The 22,600-nt window shown below is 32.7% G+C and overlaps 1 protein-coding gene across 4 annotated transcripts; it reads right to left on the minus strand.

Annotated features, from left to right (window-relative positions):
* Nucleotides 1–430: 430 nt before the first annotated feature.
* LOC111513117 (uncharacterized) lies at nt 431–18,890 on the minus strand. 4 transcript variants are annotated; one of them, XM_023169279.2, is made up of 3 exons: nt 18,830–18,890; nt 6,398–6,474; nt 431–4,127 (listed from the first exon to the last, which is right to left on the minus strand). In XM_023169279.2, exon 3 carries the CDS (start codon nt 4,124–4,126, stop codon nt 596–598), a length of 3,531 nt encoding a protein of 1,176 aa, XP_023025047.2. In that variant the 5' UTR covers nt 4,127; nt 6,398–6,474; nt 18,830–18,890; the 3' UTR covers nt 431–595. The 4 variants fall into 4 exon arrangements, with proteins under 4 accessions (XP_023025047.2, XP_023025044.2, XP_074032055.1 ...); XM_023169276.2 differs by having other exon boundaries at nt 18,709–18,844; XM_074175954.1 differs by lacking the exon at nt 18,830–18,890 and adding an exon at nt 10,399–10,443.
* Nucleotides 18,891–22,600: the final 3,710 nt, after the last annotated feature.

The following is a 22,600-nucleotide window of genomic DNA, read 5'->3' on the forward strand; positions in this document are numbered from 1 at the left end:
ATTCAGAACCAGTGAAAATGGATGATTGTGTGATGTTTCAGTATCAAGAGTTTGCAGGTGTTACAAACATAAATTTTGAATTGCATGGTGACACTTCTATTGTAACTCCTACTTTCACTTCAACGACTCACAGTATTATAATTTTCATCATTTTTGAAAGAGTATCCAAGTTTTGTACTCAGTCAGTTTTATTATGGTCAATTTATTCAATATTTTCAAATACTTCGCTATTTCTCACTTGGTTTTCAGTATCTCATTGAACTGAAAAATCTCGATAGTTTGATCATTTCTTTTCATAATCAGATTGATATAGACCCTATACAATGTGGTAAGCCGTGAGCCCATAAAGTAATTTGAGATTTGCAGCAGATAATATCCAGAAGGTGAATCATTTCTCAATAATTCAAAGTAAATATATAATACACAGACATTTATATAAATATTATATTTCAGTTTCGAACTTAATTGATTAATCAACAGTCTTCTAGACAATAACAAATCTTTACTCTAGCCTCATCATTCAACTAGCTTATATTCATTTATCTACCGAATAAAATATATCCAGTTACTGAAACTGAAGCTGTTCAACATTATTTCATTGTCTGGCAGGTTCAGGTTCTCCATTCAAATTCTGGTCGATAAGTTTGTTAATTTTGGCAATATTACTATTATTCTCACTAACTTGTTTCGAAAGTTTATCTAAACTTTCCTGGAGATGTTTTATGAGCATATCCTTATCTCTCAGTTCTTTCCTAGTTTCATCACAACATGTGGTCAATTTTTCATTCAGGTCAGTCTCAACTCTTCTGAGCTCTTCATTTTTCTTCAGAATCAGATCATGAATCTGAGCTATCTCTTCCGTCACAGACTTCATTCTTATATTAACATAATTCAAGCATTCTTGTTTAGACGTTTCAACCAGTTTCTCATTTTCACCAAGTTTACCCAGAATATCTTGTAGTCCTGCTTTCAGATCACTGATTTTCGTGTCTTCGTTTTTTAAAGTTCTTGATATGTCTGACATATTTTGTTTAATAGCTTCAAAATCCATTTTATTCTCTTCGGCTTTCTTCGTTGCGTCAGTGCCAAGAGCTTCCACTTGATGTTTTAGGTTATCTATTTCGTTTCCTTGCATTTTAATTTTCACAGGAACATCCTTGACTTTGAATATTTCTGTTTCAATCTGATCTACCGCTTTTTCAAGGTTATGGACATCATCTGTAATATTCAACCCGTGGGAATTGATGACATCAACTTCTTTTCTAAATTGAACCAGTTTTGGAAAAATCTGTGAGATACTTTTTCCATGCAACTGAATTGAGTCGTTCAAAGTCTTCACATCTGTATTATACTCTAAGATGGTCTTCTGAAAACCATCTAATTTTTTTGTTACTTCATCTAGGTCATCTTTAACTTTCGTTGTTTCCGCTTCATTATTCATAGATCGTTTCTTTGTTTCAATGAAATTTTCATGGATTTTTTTCAGTTCAGTTTTAAGCACTCCAAAATTTGAAGTTGAATCAGTTTTGTATTCCTCCAATTCGTTTTTCAACTTCTCTAATAAAACATCTATGTTCTCGACTCTTATACGAATGGGTTCCTGATTTTTCAATGAATCTTCCTTAACTGTTGTGAGCTGCCTTCCTAACAGAGATATATTTTGTAGTGTTGAATGTTTAATTCGAGATATTTTCTCATCAGTTTGGTTGAGTATATCTTCGTATGACTTCTTGCAATACTGTGTGGTGTTGAATCTGTTTTCTTCCATTTTTTGTTCAACACTAGAGATGTGTTCATTGATATCATCAACTTGTTGTTTGATTTTCTCTATATCTTCTCCAGAATTACGTAAAATATTATTGGTATCGTTAATATTTTTCTGCAAATCCTTCAGGTTTTGTTCATTTAACTTCACTGATCCAAGTGAATCTGTTTTGTATTTTTGTATTTCATTTTTTATTTTGGATATGTCACCCTCATTCTCGTTGAGTTTTTCGAAAACAAGTTTTTTTTCATTCAATAAAGTAGACTTGAGTTTGTTTATATCACTTAGAATATTGGTGAAATTTTTCGAAGCAGACTCCTTGACATCGATTTTTGCAGAATCACTAAGCTTTTTTGAATGTTCTTTTACTCTATTTTCGTTTTCCGTTATTTTACGTGTCACATCTGCTGATAAATTGTCTATCTTTCTGAAAACTTCGAATCGTAGATTGGAATATTGTTGGGAACAATTGTTGTTATATTGTTTCAAACCCATGTTCAAATCTTTCATCACTTTTTCGATTCTTCTCTCATAACCTTCCTGCGATTTGTTTATTTCTTTTTGAAATTCTCTGTGAGACACTGTATCGGGCTTCAGATTTCTGACAACATCCCAGTCAATGCCACCAAATTTCTTCAGTAATTTCTCGAAACGATCTTTAATTTCTGAGATATTGAATTTATTGTTGAGTAATATGAAATTAGTATCAGTTAAATTACTTTGAATTGCTTTGATATGGCCTTCCGTCAATAATATTGTACCCAGTAAATTTTTTCTGTGGTTTTCCAAATCTTTTCTAACGTTTTCTGTTTTATTTTCGGTTTCGCGCCATTTCGCAAGAAATGGTTGAATTTCCGATAACTCTCGCTCGATACTAGCTAATCTATTCTTTACGAGAGTGAAATTTTCGATTATAGTTTTGTTTGTTGAACTGACTTCAGACTCTAATTGATTTCTGATGTCTTCAACCAACTCATCTAAATTTTCAAAGTCGCTTTCAATTTTTTCTAATGATTTATCATATCGATCTGCAATATCCTTTTGAAACTTGGAATCATTATTTTTCAAGTTTGTCAAGTTTTCCTTCAACACAGAATCCAGTTTGGTGATGAATACCTGAAGTTTGTTATTTATTTCATTTTGAATGTTCGACAATTCTCTATTAAACTCAGTTCTAGTAGGATATTTCACATTTTGATTTCTTATGAGTCGATCAAGATCAGAGATCTTTTTGTCCAAATTGTTTAAGGCATCATGTTCATTATCAACCCGTTTCATAATCCTCTTATCTTCTGATCGCAGTTCCTGGATGATTCTCATAGTCACATTCATATCAGCATTGTTATTTTCTCCCACTCTTGCCTGCTGAAGTTTCTTCAGGTTATCGTTGATGGTATTGACTGCCTTAATTATGTCACTGACAAGAAATTCCAGGGTAGTTAAATTTCTGTAAAATATGTTCAAAATTCTAGCGTTACTATCAACACCACCCTTAGTCGACGATCTCTCCGAGTCCAATTTCACTCCTATGATAAGTTGTTGATAGTATTCCAGGATAGTCTTCAAGTTTTTTGAATCTTTCAAATATTCATCTCCAATCCGGTTAGTGAAATCAAGTGGGTATTGCTGAAGATCACAATTTCTCATGATAGCCTCGCTGACTTCTTTCTTCGTATCCATGGAAAAATAGTATGTTTTCGGAAGCATTCCGGAGTGGAAATCTGAGTCCAGCTGAATCAGAGATATAATAAAATGATTCCCTTCGGTGATGAGTAAGTTTTTGTTGTCACAATAAGCTTTTCTTATTATTTTGAGATAGAATGCTCTGTCTCCCTTCTCGTCTAAGTAAACCAAATACTTCAGCTGACCGCCATGGAAATCCCAGATATCTGCCAAACCTACGAACACAAGCTCTAGTCTGGTGGGACAAGCTAGAAGGGGTTTCTTGAAAACATCCCAGACAACTGCGTAGTTGTTGGTCTCGCTGGGATCATAACAAAATCCCCTGTCATATCTGCATGTAGCTCCAGATCTCAGCCTAATCTCGTTTTTTATCAGATCCGCAAAGGTGTAATATTCTTCCAGGAGTACTGGAGATCCTCTCTCTCTCAAATAATTCACACGTTGGAATTTGTCCTGGAATATGCCAGTTTTGAAGGCTCTCATACAGTTTTCTGTGATGTCAGAGTAAGCATGTTTCGTGTCGTTATATAAGCATCGGTTCACTTTCACTGGTAACTGTTCAGGTCTTCGATAGATGTAAACATTATTTCGCGTAACTTCGGGTTTGCCACACTTCTGGGTTTGGATGCCACTTCTATGCCAGGATATCGTCAGGATGAACAGCACTGTGATTCTCATCCTAGAAATAAAATTAGTTTTCATTCGTTTGGTAGTAGTGATGTAATTCATACAATGTCAAACCATTACACATTCGAAAGAATTACTTATCAATAAAAATGGAAATTGGATCGACAAATATGATAATTTGTAGAAATATATTCATTTTTTTGGAAGGGATATATTTTCAGAACGGATTAATTTTTGCTTTCATCCTTTCTTTGGGAAATTTCCAAATTTTGTTTGTATGAAGATGGAGAAGTAGAAAGACAAAACATTTCTACCCCAAAATGTTATCTCTTCTAGTAATATACAGGTATTGATGAGATTAAATCAAACGAGCAAATTATTGTCATTACGTACTGTCATCGATTACATGAGTAAATGTAACTCAATCGTAACATAAAGTCGTTATTTTGTGAAATGAATTGATCCTTCGTTTTGTAATGTTATTCAGATTAGTGCTGAACAGGCAATAAGGCAAGTGTCTCATTCTAAACCATCAGATCTCCATCATTGTAGGATAACAGTGTTCCGTGTGAAATTTTACCTATTCGATATACCATATTGTGTAGCAATTTTGGGAATGATATCGGATTCAATTCCATAACGAATGTTTGGAGTACATATAGGACAGAAAAAACTGTTTTTTGTATAATTCACAGTTTATATGACAAGACTTTTTTCCAGTTTGTGTCTAAAATTTACTTCTTTGCATGGTCTACACATCTTTGTGAAGAGTTTATTTTGGAATCAATGCTTTCTTTCTTCCATTTGGAGATTCTCAGATTTTGTTTTTATAAAGATGGAGAAGTAGAAAGCCAAAACCTTTTTTTCTTAAAAATTCATTACATGTAATTAGAATCACTGTTCGTGACATTCTAGTGAGAAACATAAAACGTGTTTCGCTATACAATGGCTTCCGCAGGCGACGTCATATAAATAAATTGAATTCCATCCCATTGACTCAAATGCCTTCTAACTTTGATATTCATTCGTGTATATGGGCAATCTGTAAATTGTCAAATCACTCAAAACATTTTCCATTTCTCATAGAAAACATTTTTTGATCATTTTTGATGATAATTCGTTTACCTAAAACTTTCAGTGAAAGTATTGTTGCAAATCATGCCCGAAATAAAATAACGCCGGCCGCCTCTGGTAACCATAAACCAAATGTGACGTAGCTAAGAGCGCGGGAATGCTCAATGTTCCCTGGCGCTCGAGAAGCAGCGAGAGTCATGCTACCGATGTCGATGGAACGGAACGAAAATTCTACGATGTTCGATTACGATATTCAGTGTGTCTCACTTCGCATGGAAACACCCCCGTATCTTCCGTAATATTCGAGGTAGAACGATGAAACTCTCAGGATTGATGGAAATGCTGAAAATGCACCTATCACCTGAATGGGGTTGGCCAAAGTTATATACACTGTCCGCCACTCGCGATGGAACACCCCATTTTTAAAGTAAAACATATTAGGGGGCAAAATAGGCTCAACATTCCTTCAGATTTCTAATCAGGACTACCAACTTACTACGAATACAATTTTTTCTGAAAAAATTTCAGTCCTGAAAAATCCGAATTTGTCTCACTTCTTATGGAAATACCCCCGAATCTTCCGTAATTTTCAAAGTGGAACGATGAAACTCTCAGAATTGATGAAAATGCTCAAAATGCACCTACCACCTGAATGGGGTTGGCCAAAGTGATATACACTGTCCGCCACTCGCGATGGAACACCTCATCTTTACGGTAAAACATATTAGGGGGCTGAAAAACTTTCAGTCCTGAAAAATACGAATTTGTCTCACTTCTTATGGAAACACCACCGTATCATCCGTAATATTCGAGGTGAAACGATGAAACTCTCAGGACTGATGGAAATGCTCAAAATGCACCTACCACCTGAATGGGGTTGGCCAAAGTGATATACACTGTCCGCCACTCGTGATGGAAGTGAGACACACTATTTAAGCGCTGGTGGCGGGCATATCGGGACAGTCGAGTACACAGTCAAGTGGAAGATACAGTGCGGTACGCTAAGTGCTCTAGTGAAGCGATAGACATTCAAATAATAGTTGAAGTTTCAGTTGAAGTGTTTGTTGTATTCAAAATGAAATAAAGTTTAGTTTGATTATTCAGTGTAGTCAATTATTGATCAACCTACGGGGAAAAACGTAACAGTATGCAAAAAGACACCTAATAAACTTCTGGATGAGAATTGAATTGGATTTTAACTGTATCTTCCTTCTCACTATTACTGTAGTCTATTGTAGATATTCTTACCTTTAGCATTCACTCGGGATGATATTAAGTCGGTTCGGGTAATCTTCGGATATGGTTTGCTTGAATTTGATATAAACCTGAAAACAAAATTATTTGAAAATATACAATGATATCTTGATATTCCTCTGTAGATTTGTATATACTTGTGAGCAACCTTGTTCACAAAAATCTGTTAAATTCGAATTTACTCCTCTGGGACTATTAGGGTATATATAAATTGTAACTACGAGTAGGAAGTTAATATATCGAAACTATTTATATACAAGATAAGACTATCACAGTTATTCTGAAATCCCCAAGAATATTTTCAAATGCATCGATAAAAACCCCAATTATGAATAAATATAAATCTCAAATGCTTTTTCCTTTTAGGAAAAAAAAAGATATTTCCAAATGAATAATCAACGACCTATTGTATTTTATCAATTTTCTACTGGAGACGTCTTATTTTGGTATGACCTCGCGTTTCTAGATATTTTTAACAATCAAGTTATGTCATTAGTTGCTTTTGCTATTTGTGATGTTACAGTTTTGTAAATGTTTTTATATGCATCGTCTAGATGAGTGCTAACAATGTGCCGCTCATAGATTTCATTCCACATTTCTAATCATTCCTTACTTATTATGTGATCGTTCTCTATGGCATGATAAGCAACCAAATAAGTTTCTTGTAGTGAGCTTTCTATGGTCCGCTTAGTTTGACCAACATATTTTTAAAAACTACTAATTAGTTTGAAGAGATGAATTTTGTTTTTGTTCTTAGTAGAAATTTCCCAGAATATTTTATTTCTGTCACTTGATTATTAATTAAACGGTTTCAATCAGCTTGCCTGTTTGTTCGTTAATTCATTTGTTTGGGTCAAATTCAGTAATTGAAGTTTGACCCTCTTACTTGACAGATTGATCTGATATTTGGGATACACATTTAGTTTTGATGACAATACAATCCAATGAATTCTATATTATTGTAAATTCAAGATGGCTGCAGCTACAAAATGGCGGGTTACATATTTTTTCACAACTACCTCAGAACGGGTATTGAAGGACAGGACTTAAGTAGTAGAATAGTAGTACACTTTGAAAAATGTAACCATATCGCTTTTGATATCTTTATGTTCATGTCAGGTATCTCCTGTCAGATGTAATGTCAGATGTCAAATATATAATGTCAGATGTCAGAGTGGTTAATAAAGGAGTACAATCGAACCTAGTAGTTATTGGTATCTTTCATTTGAAAAGTAATCATCGATCCTAATCAAAAATTAACCAAACAAGTTACAGTTCATGATTTTTTTCGATAAATATTCCCATACAAATATTTCAAAATTCGAAACTTTCCGTTTATTAAAATTCACCCATCAACAAAATTCTATTGAACAGACGATATCGAATAAGGATTTCTGAAATGACTGGTCTGTGGATTCGTCACTAGTAGTATTGAAATTCGAAATTAATTCATCAGCTATTTGAAAGTCATTTCATTATACTTATTTTATTATCCGTATATATCAGGATTTTGTTTGCAGCACATGCATTTTTCAAATATTTAGGTCATTCACAATATGGTTTTTTTTTTCAGATACAAACCGAAAGGAAAATTCTACTTTCTATTATACCTATCAAATTACACGAAAATAACTTTTTCGTATTCAGTGAGAACTTCAATGAATGATATATGTTTTGAATCGGATTAAAACATAGACCATTTACATGATCGATAAAGTTACAATGTAAAATAGTGGACTGTTAAAAAAATAAGGTGAATGTTAAAATTTTGCGGACGTACATTCGATTGGCGATTTTTTTATTTTTTCATGTTGGAACACTCATCTCGAACATATAATTCCTGTTATGACGCATGTTCATTCTGTTGGTGAAAAGCATAAAAGTTAGTTGAAATGATGATAGTGACATACGGTGATTGTACTCTGAGTCAAATCCAATGTGAATCACTAATGTCGCACAGGCATCGCTATTAGAACGCTTTAAAGATTTTTCTGTAGTGTTTGTGTTTCATCCTTGAAAAAAATAAGCTTTTCACCGAAGGTCGAGAAAATTTGATTTGCGACGCTCGCCCTGGACGCTCCAGCACATCAACAACCGATGAAAATGTTGAGAATGTGAAGAAAATTGTAATGGCATATCGTGGAACTACTATTGGAGAAGTTGCTGAGGATGTCGGCATATTGGTTGGCTCATGCCATGCAATTTTTTCGAACATTTTAGACATAAACGGTGTGGCAGCGAAGTTTGTTCCAGAATTTTTGAACAACACCTCAGTCAAATCTAAGGCATAATAGTCCTATTTATCGACTTTGTCGGATTGCCAGTGAATATCTTGTTACAGCAGATTTATTTTTTGACGCAATCTCGATATTCAAAAAAGATATAAATGATACTTCAAACAGTGCGAGTCTCTAACATGGAACAAATTCACTAAATCAAAGGTGTTGTTTCTTTCGGAAATATGCTCGGACACATCGATTAGTATTTTAAAGTGCCCTTATTTTAATGCAACAAAAATTATACAGTGAGTCTCAAATATGAAATATAACGTCATCGATAATTTTTTTTAAATGACAACCCTTTTTTTTAATGACTTCAACAAGTTGCACATGCCTGCCAAATTTCATTTTTTTACTCCTTGTTCTTTGAAAGATATCCAACAAACATTATCTAATTCAAAAAATGAATTCAAAATCAATAGTCTTTCGTTAACAAGTGTTCAAAATGTCCATTTACTAACTGACAATACCCTAAACGTAACTGAAACTCGTTTTGAACATTTCTGATTACTTCGCCGGAAATTAGCCTACACTCCTGTCTTATTCCTTCTTTTAAATCCTCAATATTTGCCGGTTTCATTTTAAAAACTTTGCTCTTCAAAAAGTGCAAAGGTGTTGAATCCGGAGACCTAGGTGGCCATTCATAAGGTCCTCTTCTGCCAATCCATCTGCCTGGATATACATCATTCAGGTACTCACGGATAGGTCTTGCAAAATGAGTAGGCGCGCCGTCCTGTTGAAACCAGATGTTTCTATTTGGCACGTCAGCTTCTATAGGACAAGGAAACAAAATAGCCAAATTCGGAACTAGGTCCTTCTGCAAGAATTCTAAATATCTTGCTCCAGTAAGATTTTCTTGGAAGAAAATCGGTCCTATAACTCGATCACCAACAATCCCTTCCCAAACATTGCCTTTTTCTGCATGTTGAGTGTGGCCTTCGCTCATTCAGTGTGGATTTTTGTCTGCCCAATAACGACAATTTTGACGATTTATCACACCATTTTACAAAAACGTTGATTCGTCAGAAAATATAAGTTTTCTTCATGTACAACATTCCTGTCTAGTAGATCCATCATTTTTTCGCAAAACTGAAGTCTTCTATCTGGATCAGTAAGTTCCTGGAGGATTGTTATTTTATATGGATGACATTTTGCAGCTACAAGAACTCTTGCCACTGAAGACTGGCTAATTTCGAGTTTCCGAACTATCTGCCTAGTGGGGACATGGGGATTTTCTTCGACAGAGAGAAGAACATTTATTTTGATCTCTTCACAGAGCGCACTCCGACGATGTTCATTTGTTTTTCTTAAATGCCCATTTTCCCAGAATTCTGAGATACAAGTCAGAATTCTGAGATACAAGTCAGAATTCTAAGATACAAGTCAGAATTCTGACTTGCAAGTCAGAATTCTGAGATACAAGTCAGAATTCTGACTTGCAAGTCAGAATTCTGAGATGAAAGTCAGAATTATACAAATTGAAAAAAATATTTTTGTGTGGCCCTTCAACGCTTTCGTAGAATTATACAAATCGGAAAAAATATTTTTGTGTGGCCCTTCAACGCTTTCGTACATTTTGATTACAACACCATTCGATACAAATAATAATAACAATAAATAAACGTCTGTATATTATTCGTAGTTTCATTATCAATATAGATAATATTCAGAAACTTATTGAAGGAATTTTTAAATAGTTTTATCACAATAACTTACCTGAAGTCGAGTCGATTTTCCAGATGGAATTGTCAATTACATACAATCAACTTTTTTCAGTAAATGATTGTCAAATATATTATAATACAGGGTACAGCGCGATGACCGTCAGCCAGCTGTATTTTAGGAAATAATATAATTCATATCCTGAAAATTGGCAAATATATAATTTTTTATTATGCTTTATCGAATGAAACCTGGAGGTGGTACCAACTTCTTTAATTCAAAAATGATACCCTGTATATTTTCACCTTTTTGAATACCTGCATGGTGCAAATGTAACTCTATGTCATACACCCCATACCAATAATGAACCTTTCTGGAGTTATTTATTTGTTTACTCAAAAAAAACAGGTATTCGGCTGTCGAGTAATTCCCCCATAGAATTAGAAATTTTTGTAACATACATAAATAAGCTATTATTGAGTCATCACAGTACTCCATGCCATCGTTTTGAAAATTCTCTCGGAAATCGTTACTGAAATCAACCAAAGTTTTTCCCAACCTGTAGCAAATTAATTTGGCGTTCCACAAGGTAGTGTCTTTGGACTATTATTGTAATCGTTATATGTAAACGACATGCATCTTTTCCATTCATGTGACTTTAATAGCCTGTTCGCTGATTGTACTAGTAGCTATTAACAAAGTGAACAACTCACTAGCAACAATTCATTTCTATCTAAATAACAATAAACTTAAACTTGATATAAATAAAATTGAAGAAATGCTACACCACATATGATAAAATATGTTAATACGGACCAATATATACTTTCAATAAATGGTTAAAAAATCACATTTGTAAACGTGATTATGAATTTGGGTTTCATGCTAGATAACATTCTTTTTTTCAATGCTCATTTCAATTATGTTCACAGAAAAATTTCGAATAATCTCTAGGTGCAACCAACATACAAATATTATTTTCATGTTGGACTCATTGAAATGGTCATCATTGTCACATAGATTATACTTGACATCTAAAATTTTTTCAAAGTCTTGAATAAATGGATTCCAGAATAGTTACATGATTTTATTGTCTTTGAATCTTGAATTCATAATCATCAAACAAACGGAAATACAGGACAACTCCACTTACCAAAATACAATCTTACAAAGTCAATGAAATCATTATTTTAAAAGGGTTTTGAAGAATACAATGAACTACCTACTCACAAAAAATATGCGAAAACAAATAATGAATTTGGAACCAGTCTAATATTTGATCCAATATTATCATTATACAGGGTGTTTCAAATTGGATTCTCACCATTTCTCTCTCTCACCATTCTCACATTTACCTGACTAACAATATGCCGTTGAGAAAGTATTGAAATTTCGAGTATCTCCAGAGATATCCGGGTAAAACATAAATTTCGGAAAACGGTTTTTATTTTTTTCCGACTTTATTTTTTGAATAATTCAATAATAAATTGCACTTCCACATTGCCATATTTTCCCTGCTATATAATAGTGTTTTTAGATTTGCTATACGACGTTTTGTCTTCCGGCCACCTTCTTCAACATTATTTTTTTTATGGGCGCTACATTGAATTCTTTTTGTTTTGAATAGAATCAGATTTTACACTATGAATGATGTATCATAAGTTATCATTCTTTTTCGAAAAATTGGAGATATTGAAGAAAATTAATTCTTATTATAATAGGCTTTGACTTTGATGTTTCTAAATTTGACTTTCAATTTATTACACTTAATGACATTTTGTTATTGTACAAGTCATTGAATTTTTGGCGAAAAATGGCTTTCACGAATGAAGAAAAAGGATATATGATACAAATTCATTACAAACATGATAAAAACACATCGAAATATGTTCAAGTTATTGGATCAAAACCTCACCAAGTTTGGTTCGTTTAAAAAGCCAATGAAAAAATACAGAGACAGAATTAACTATCAAAATTTGATAAATGAGGTGTGTATGAGGTAAACAAGACAATGGGTCCTCTTCAATGAAATTTACCTCATACACACCTCATTTATCAAATTTTGATTGATGATTATGTCTCTGTATTTTTTCATTGGCTTTTCAAACGAACCAAACTCGGTGAGATTTTGATACAAAATAACTTGAACATAGTTCGATGTGATTGTCGTCTTTTGGGATACAAGTTCAAATACATTTGCGACGTCCTAACACTGTTTCTATCGTATTTGTAATTCATTCGTGAAAGTCATTTTTCGCCAAAAATTCAATGACTTGTACAATAACAAAATGTCACTGGGTGTAACAAATTGAAAGTCAAATTTAGAAACAGCCTATATATGATAAGAATTATTTTTTTTGAATATCTTCAATTTTTTGAAAAAAAAATTATGACTATGTTACATCATTGAAAAGGTAAAATCTGGTTCTATTCAAAACAGCAAGAATTCAGTCTAGCGCCCATGAGAAAAAATTAAGTTTATGATGATGGCCGCATGACGACACGTCGGATAGCAAATCTGAAAACACCATTATGTAGCAGGAAAAAAGTGGCAATATGGAAATGCAATTTATTTTAGAAACCTTCGAAAACTAAAGCCGGAAAAAAATTAAAATCATTTTCCGAAATTTCTGTTTTTCCCGAATATCTCCGGATATACTCCGGAAATTCAGAACTTTCTCAGTGGTATATTGTTATTCAGGTAAATGCGCACCTTTGCCCCAATTCAACCATCTTTGTATCTCTCATAGTTTCCGAGATCCCAATGGTGATCGAATTTGAAATACCCTGTATATCGATTTATGTTAACGTACTTATGTACATTAAATTGTATGTATAGTCGAAGTAACTAACTGATATACTAATTCTTAAAGCTATCGGCGAACTCAAAGGCCAAAATAACCAATACAAAGAAATAATGCCGCTACGAATAAGTCCACGTGGACTGAAGAACTGGCGGTTCGTATTGGATAATTTTTACTAACCGAGTTTTATGATTGGCTGAAAAATCAAAATTAAATTTGAAGTCATGTTACGGTGACCAATAGAATATAGCGATGAGTAAAGCCGTTGTGTCGTCAATGTTCAGTTCAGGAACTGATCGCGATTCGAGTGTTGAAATTCGATATTGGTGAAGTTATAATTACCTAAAATTTTTGTTATTTTGTTTAAAATGTGGCGTTCTTGGACAAATACTTATAGTAATAACGAGTGTGATAACAACGCAGAATTTTTCCTGTGTGATGATTTCAATAGCGCTGGTGAACAATGCGAAAAAGAGATACCAGTGAATAGGATTCGGATGTATTTGAATATTGAAACACAGAGAATATGTTTCAATGTATATAAAAATTTACATACCAAGTTTGGTTTCGAGGGAAAGGAACTATTACAAGCAACAGCAGATTTGACCAAAATTCCTTTCTCAACTGTACGTAAAATAGTCAAAATCAAACCTTATGAACGCAAGACGCGATGTGATGCCTTTAGATGTTCATCTGATAAAATCATTAAAAAAACTAATATACGACTGTTACAAAAGCAATGAGATTCCTACAATTGAAATCATACAGAAGAAATTGAATACTTCCGGCCATAACGTGAGCTGCTGTGACAAAACTCTTCAGAATTGGACAAAGAAACTAGGATTTAGATTTAAACTAATAAACAAACATCAAGCAGTTATGGAAAGCAGAAGAATAGTGGAATTGCGTAACAAATACTTAGAACAAATAATCAAATATAGACAAGAACAACGGCAAATTTTCTATTTGGACGAAACTTGGTATAACACTCACGACACAGTTACGAAAGGGTGGACTGATGGTTCGAGAATATGTACGCCTAACATGACTGCAAACAAAGGATCGCGACTTATCTTTGTGCATTGCGGAGAAAGTAAAGGATGGGTTCCGAATTCTTTGAAATTATGTGGAAAAAACTTAAAGACTGCAATGTGGACTATCATAAGAACATGGAAGCTAATATTTTTGAGGAATGGTTGGATGCGAATAGTGTGATAGTTCTTGACAACACTTCCTATCATTCATGACAGCTCATCAAAGTACCGAATGAAAATTCGAGGAAAGATGAAATAGAAAGTTTTTTAATGGATATCAATTTGTATTTTGAAGATAACTATACCAAAAACCTACTACTTCAAGTTTCACAGAAAAAACATTTGGAAAAGTGTATGCCAATCAAAGTATTGCTGAAAATTATGGACACACCATACTGAGACTTCCCCCTATTTCTGTGTTTTCAATCCTATCGAGTTGATTTGGGGAAAATTGAAAAAAAGCATCAGGCGTAGAAATAAATTTCCAAAATTTGATAAGAAGGTGATAGAGCTAGTTAAAGAAGAAGTATCTAATAAAACCGAAGAAGACTGACAGAAAAGGATTAAAAAAGTAATTTTAGTTGAAAAAGACTATATGGAGATTGGACACTTCCATATCAATGGTGGAAATAAATTCATTATTGATTTAAATGATGACAGTGATAGTGAAACGGAGAATATCGAAGAGGAATTATTAGAAGCTTTCGCAGAAAGTTAGTGAAGTGTTTTTGAAGCAATCGATGGAATATATATATATATATATATATATATATATATATATATATATATATATATATATATATATATATATATATATATATATATATATATATATATAAGTGAGTAAATAGTTAGATTAGGTTAGGTCACAAGTAAGTGGGTCTATTCGACCCTCCACCTCAACCCGCAAGGGTTTATTGTGGTTCACACATAGTCAAGTACGACTAAGTTGTATTCAGAAGTATTTTCAATCATCACTCTGTCATTTGAATCCCTATTTTCCCACTCATCTATATAAACCAAATATTTAGAATTACGGCAGCTATTCAAAAATGTGAAAATATACAATGTGTTACATTTGAGTTGAGGAAGTTGGTACCAACATCTGGTTCAATCGGAAATGTTGAATAAACGCCATTATTACTATTCGATAAAGTTTATAATGAAAAACGTATACAGCGTGACTCACGGTCGATGGTAGGTTAGACGTTTCTGGAAAACGCAAAGTATGATTTTACCTGTTCCATCGATCTAAAATATTTTCAGCATTGCGGCGTTGCCGCAAAAAGTCATAGCATTTTTTTTTTAATGGAACACCCCGTATATTAATACATTTTTGGAATCGCTCTAGTATTTCAATACTTTTTTGTTGATAATGTCCTATACCAATCTCTATCTGTTTTCGAGATAAAAAATAAATTGTGCTGAATATGGTCCAAATCATAGCCTTAATTGAAATTAAGTACATCAGTACTCTCAATTTATGAAAAGTTGATATTTTGATGATAGTTTGGACAAACTCGAAATATTCGAATAACACAAACAAATCGACTCCATATCATACAGGGCGTGCTAAAATTACTATTATTTCCATTGTGCATAAAAGTAGTTGAAAGTTCATTTTTTCAAATGGAACCCCCTGTATATTACTCGATAAATTGAAAGATGGTGAAAAATGCTTCAAGATGATATACATGTCCCTATATCTAAATCGTCAAGTTTTCTTAATAAAGCCGTTTTTATGGAAAAATAGTTATTCACGTTTTACCTACAAGTGTTGAAAGTGACATTTTATTTTGTGAGTGGAGATTATTGCAAAACGAGCGTCAGCAAGTGGAGCAAACTCACGAGCAAAATACAATCACTTTTAACAAATGTATCATACAAATTTTTTTGTATAACGTTACTGCTGGTAATAAAAAAATTATAGGGTCCATGGGATTTGAACACATGATCTTTGGATTACAAGGCATATGTTACAACTACATACGCCAACTCACGTTATTTTAAGGAGGATTATTGGTTAGTCATGAAGGACTTTCTACAGTTGGACTGAATACTACATCGTCATCGTCAGTAACTTCACGGGGATTTAATATTACCAATAGCACGAACTGCATGTGTGAACTTTTCTGAATGATTTTTTGGTAGGTGTTCTGATTGAAGTGTTTCTATAAAAGAGATTTTCAATTTCTTTTATTTGATTTCTAGGTAGCCGTGGAAATATCAAGCTTATGACAGTTTGGTGACTTCTATAAGTAACTGATAAATGGTTAATGACGGTGTTTCAAAAAAGCGCCAAAAATTAATGCAAATATTGATTATTCAAACGAAGTTCTTATGAAATTATTTATTAAACACGGACAGTGTGATCAAATCATTGCCAGAACTTGTAGAAAATGCAACCAAATGTATCCTGAATTAACACCAATGAACGAGAGGAACTTTGTAAGATTACAAAATAATTTCCTTAACTATGGCTTCATGTTAAAAGCGCCTTCAACATTACCAAAACCTGTTACTTCAAATGAGGACAATACTGTTATCGTTTTGGCATATTTTTATGCATATCCAGAAGCTTCCATACGCAGTGCAGAAAAAGATTTAGGTGTATCGCATGCTTCAGTACAACGAATTTTGAAAAATCATGGAAAGCAGCCGTATAAATTGACCAAAGTTCAAGCTCTAAAAGCAGAAGACTTCGAACGTAGAATGCATTTTTGTGAATTCCTTTTGACTCATACACAGGAAGATCGGGAATTTTTGTCAAAAATAATTTGGAGCGACGAATCAAAATTTACAAGGGATGGTATTTTCAAAAGAAGGAATAAACATTTTTGGGCTGATCATAATCCTCATGTTACAAAAGAAATAGGTTTTCAAGAAAAATTTGACCTGAATGTTTTCTCTATTCTGAAGAACATTAAAATTAGTTTTTTTATTTATGAAGACACACTGAATACAGAGAGATATCTCCAAATATTAAGGACGACTGTAACCGATTTTCTTGAAAATTTGCCTTTAGAGGAATATAGGAATTCGTGGTCGGAGCGCCAGCTCATTCCACTCAGGAAGTTTCCAGGAAACTTGAGGAACTCTTCAACGATCGTTGGTTTAGGCGTTTAGGGCCGTGGGATTGACCACCGAGATCACCCGATCTCACGCCACTTGACTTTTTTTATGGGGTGTTTTAAAAGAAAGGGTATACAGTACTCCAGTGCCTACCAAAGAAGAATTGCGACGGCGAATAGTGCGGATTATTGAAGATCTGGATCCCCAGGAAATTGAAAAAGCAACCACAAGTCGCGTACAAAAACATTGAAGTGTTTAGAATGTAATGGACAACATTTTCAGCATTTATTGTGGAAATGTGATATTTTGTGTATAATTTTGTTATTTTGAATCTTCCTATTCTGTTATTGTCTGTACTTTCACATGTTTTATTTAGCCCACAAAATCTTACTTTTTACCTAGAAATGACTGATTTTTGGTACAGTTGTTCCCTGGAAACTTTGAGCCATAGTTAAGGAAATTATTTTGTAACCTTACAAACTTCGTCTCGTTCATTGGTGTTAATTCAGGATACATTTGGTTGAATTTTTTACACGTTCTGACAATGATTTGATCACTTTGGTCATGTGTATAATAAATAATTTCATAAGAGCTTAGTTTGAATAAACGATATTTACATTCATTTTGGAAGATGATTCGAAACACCGTCGATAACTCTTTGTAAATTACTTATTAAAGTAACCGAACTGCTATAAGCTTGATAATTTCACTGCTACCTAAATCCAAATTCTAAAATAAATAATGTTTCTAGAAGAAGCGACTTTATTGAGAAAACTTGACGATTTAGGTATAGGGACATGATATATTATCTTGAAGCATTTTTCACCATCTTTCAATTTACCGAGTAATATACAGGGTGTTTCACTTGAAAAAATGAACTTTTGACTACTTTTATGCACAATGTAAATAATAGTAATTTCAGAACGCCCTGTATGATATGGAGTCGATTTCTTGGTGTCGTTTGAATATTTCGTTTCGTTTGTCCAAACTATCATCAAAATATCAACTTTTCATGAATTGAGAGTACCGATGTACTTAATTTCAATTAAGGCTATGTTTTGGACCATATTTAGCACAATTTATTTTTTATCTCAAAAACAGATAGAGATAGGTATAGGACATTATCGACAGAAAAGTATTGAAATACCAGATCAATTCCAAAAATGTATTAATATACGGGGTGTTCCATTTAAAAAAATAAAGTTGCTAGGACTTTTTGATGGAAGTGGCAACGCCGCAATGCTGAAAATATTTCAGATCGATAGAACAGGTAAGGAAATGTAAGAGGTTACATTTTCAGAAAAATCATGCTTTGCGTTTTCCAGAAACGTCTAACCTACCATCGACCGTGAGTCACGCTGTATTTGAAAAATTTTCAGGACATATTTTCCAGAAAACGGCTAACCGTCAGTAGGTATTCAGTTGGTTGATTCATTCTAATTTCAATTGCTCACCTAGGTCACTTTGAATCCTTGTTGAAAAATTATAAATCTTCAACTAATAAATATTCAATTCGACACGTTTCTCAACCTAACAAACCAATCAAATATGAAAGAGATGTGCCTGTTCACTCACCTAACTCGTCACTTCACTTTTCAAATTGTATTTGACTGTTGATAAACATAAAGAAGAGATAATTGTCCCAACAGGAAGTTCTCAACGACAAAAACAGTTGACCACACGCTGGTTTTCTGATAATGATAACAATTACGCTAAATATATCGGAGAGTATCATTCAAGTGACCAACATGTTGTACAATATGGGATACCTTTTTTCCTTCGCAGGTAAAGTAGTACCTATAATGTACGAGTATAAAAAATGTATACATTTCTTTCAACACTTCAAGATGGAATATTAAAGAAGGAATTCTCAAACTAATTTCAGAGATTTTTTTGAATATTTTCTATAAGAGTATAAGTTAGTATTATCATATGCAATTCTGAAGAAAACACGTTTCCTGTCGGGAAATTTGAATATTCATTTCGCCCTTTACAATAAATCCTCCTCTTTATTTTTGTGAACCAAAATTTGAATGAAAAAATAGCATTTGACGTGTTCATCAAAAACCGTTATCACACCATCACTCTCAACAAAATTTTTAACAAATGAAATGCTATTCTGATTTCAAAAAGCTCTTGCGGATTCGTTAGTACTGAAAATTGGAAAAATCTTGAAGGAATTAGGAAGGCCTATTAACATTAATTCCCAGTTAAAAAAGCTTTTTTTTGTTCAGTACCACGGTTTTTTCAACATTTTTCTAGAGACAAAATTAGAAAATAACTAGTTATTTAATTATGAGAAATGAAACTTTCTGTTTATTTTTTCATTTTTTACCACTTTCATTTGTAAATAACGTTATTGCAGTTTCGTTCTATATGGATATTTTGAAACTTAAAATAATAATAATAATTATTATCATTATATAATATACTTTATTGTCATTAAGAATAAATCTTGTGGACAGAGCTTGTGAAAAATAAATATAAATATAAGTATAGAAAAATAAAATGTGAATATGAAAACACCTACAAAAAAGTAAAGTTAGAACATAAACTGTAGTTCAACGTCGAAATTAATTTTGTATCAACATGGTTGTGTACAAATTTGTTTAAAAATATTATGAACACTTATATAATACACACATAAACATATATACTTACATATAATATTACATGAATGAACACACCCATTACAACAGATGGTCAAACATTTATATCCAAACAAGAATATAAACAAAAATCTTATATAACCTGAATTCAAATATGCACATTTTCTCACAAAAATTCATCATTATAGAACTCTTGCAAATTATAATAGGGCCATATCTTACACATATACTACTGCCATGATATTCACTTCAAAATACAAATATAAAAAAATCAATATAAATCAGATAAATATTTCTATTAATGATGAAAATATAAAAGTGAATAATACTGTAAAATACTTAGGATTTTAACTGGACTGCAATCACACATTTGAAGAACATTTTAATACATACATAAGAAAATTTCGAAAAAACTACTGTCTGTAATGTCTTTAAACACAAAGATATTAGTCTATAAAACAATTATACCACCACACTTTGATTATTGTGCTTCAATTTTATACTTTTTCAATTTGAACAAACAGGCACAACTACAAAAACTACAAAATAGAGGAATGAGAATTATATTGAGAGGAAACTGATATACTCCCATAATGTTAACCCATAATGTTAACAACTCTAAATTGGCTTTCGGTATCCCAGAAACTTTTATACCAGACAATGATATTTGTGCATAAAATTGTTAATGATTTAACTGGAACATATCTTAAAAATCTATTTGTTTCAATTATGATATTCACAAATATTACACTAGACATAATATTGACATACATATACACAGAACTAATACCAAAATCAGTATGAACTCAGTATATGTCAAAGGTTTTGATACATACAACAAAGTGCCTCATTCAATTAAATCAGCTTTAACTTTGAAAAGGTTCAAAACTGATCTACTGCATATTTATAACAAATGTAACTGAAGGTCTTACTAATGAGATCATAAGTCATGAGTTTTGGAATATTAATCAATTAATTGTTAGTTATAATCTTGTTGTTGTATATTAGGAATGTATCCTACTTACAAAATAAATGTTATTATTATTATATCTGATAGTTCGTTTCTTCAGAACTTATACAGACAGAAGTGCTGATGAATTGCATACTGCCCAAAACGATATTCCATATCATAGATGGGATTCAACGAAAGCGTAATACTCCGATCTGGCAGTTTAAATTCCCAAATTTATTGAAGTTACTCTCACTGCATAACATCCAGAACAAATTCTACCTTTAAGTTGGCTGATATGGTCAATATATGGCTAATTGTCAAAGTGAATACCTAGAAATTTAGATTGAGTCTCGTTCTTGATCGCTAAGTTATCACCAAATGACAGGTCATCAAGAGCACATCTGAATGATAAAATGTTTGTTTAAGTGATATTGAAGGATAGCAAATTAGCATCACACCAATCCTTGATTTTTTTTCATTTTTTTCATATTAGTAGATGTTGCATTGTGTAAATCATTTGACTTTTGTTGTTCCACAATATCGTCGTGCCATTAGCGAAAAGAGTGAAATTTACAGAAATTATCAAATTTGTGATGTTATCGACATATAATAAGAATAAGCCCTAAAACTGATACTTGTGTAATACGACGCGAAACTTCCTTCATTTTCTGAAAGTCCTGTTTCTCAGCAGCAGTATTAGTGAATTTTTCTTAGCAAGATATTATGATCAATGCAATCAAATGTCTTAGAAAGATCTCAAAAGACCGCAGCTGCTACATTACCAGAATTAAACTTTAAATAAATATCATAAACAAATGAGAAGATGGCATTGTTCGTATTTTTATTGCTTTGAAAACTAAACAGGCTTTCACTAAAGATTTTGTGATTGGTTAGAAAATGTCCATATAGGATGAAACTGCAGTAATGGTACTTCCAAATGAAAGTGATGAAAATATAGAAAGTTTCATTTCTCTTTTTTCAAAATGATCTGCTACCACGTAATGGCTACATCTATTAGGTTATGTAATTGGTTATGTATCGAGACCTATCGCAGTTTGATTTTTTTTAAAATTTCCATTGCTGCAATTCTCTAAGCTGTGAATTTTCAACTCTTTCAATCTTATCTCGTCATTGCGGCAAAATGTAAATTCATAAAAAACTTCTTATAACTTTGATGAAACTATATCTATCTTCTACATCTTCATCGGACATGACCCACAGTGGGTCATGTCCGATGTTTTATATAGGTCAAACTGGAAGAACGTTCAAAACCCGCATAAAGGAACACAAATATAGTTTTCATTCAGAACGGAAAAATAAATTCCACATATGCCAGTCATCTAATATCAGAGAAACATGAGTTCAACCATGAATACAAACCCCTCCATTTTCAGAAGAAAGGTTTGAAACTTAACCTGTTGGAGAGTATGGAAATAAACAAATTCAAAAACTCCCACCATCTTATGAACGATCAAACTGAATTGAATAACTCGCCATTATTGATTCTGTTCATTCGCAGGTAAAAATAGTTAGGTATATTTACAGGTAGACTTTCGAGATAGACGAATAGGTACTAGGTTATAGTATATAAGGTTGTGATTTAGAAATAACTCTCAGGTATGCTTGAAGAAGCTATTGTATAGCGAAACACGTGTCGCGGTTTTTGTAAAACCCTTATAGTGAAAATCAATAAACTCTATTGATTAACTTTTTGGCATAATTAAGAATCATTTGATTTTCATACTGTTCACTGACAACTTAGACAAAATATAGGTGTCTCATATC

The sequence above is a fragment of the Leptinotarsa decemlineata genome, unplaced genomic scaffold, assembly GCF_025532065.1.
Source record: "Leptinotarsa decemlineata unplaced genomic scaffold, Ldec_3_MD MMD2_tig00001393_RagTag_RagTag, whole genome shotgun sequence".
In the NCBI taxonomy this organism is placed as follows: domain Eukaryota; kingdom Metazoa; phylum Arthropoda; class Insecta; order Coleoptera; family Chrysomelidae; genus Leptinotarsa; species Leptinotarsa decemlineata.

Coding starts and splice junctions, on each gene's coding strand:
- LOC111513117 (XM_023169279.2), bottom strand. CDS start 4,126: ATGAGAATCACAGTGCTGTTCATCCTGACGATATCCTGGCATAGAAGT.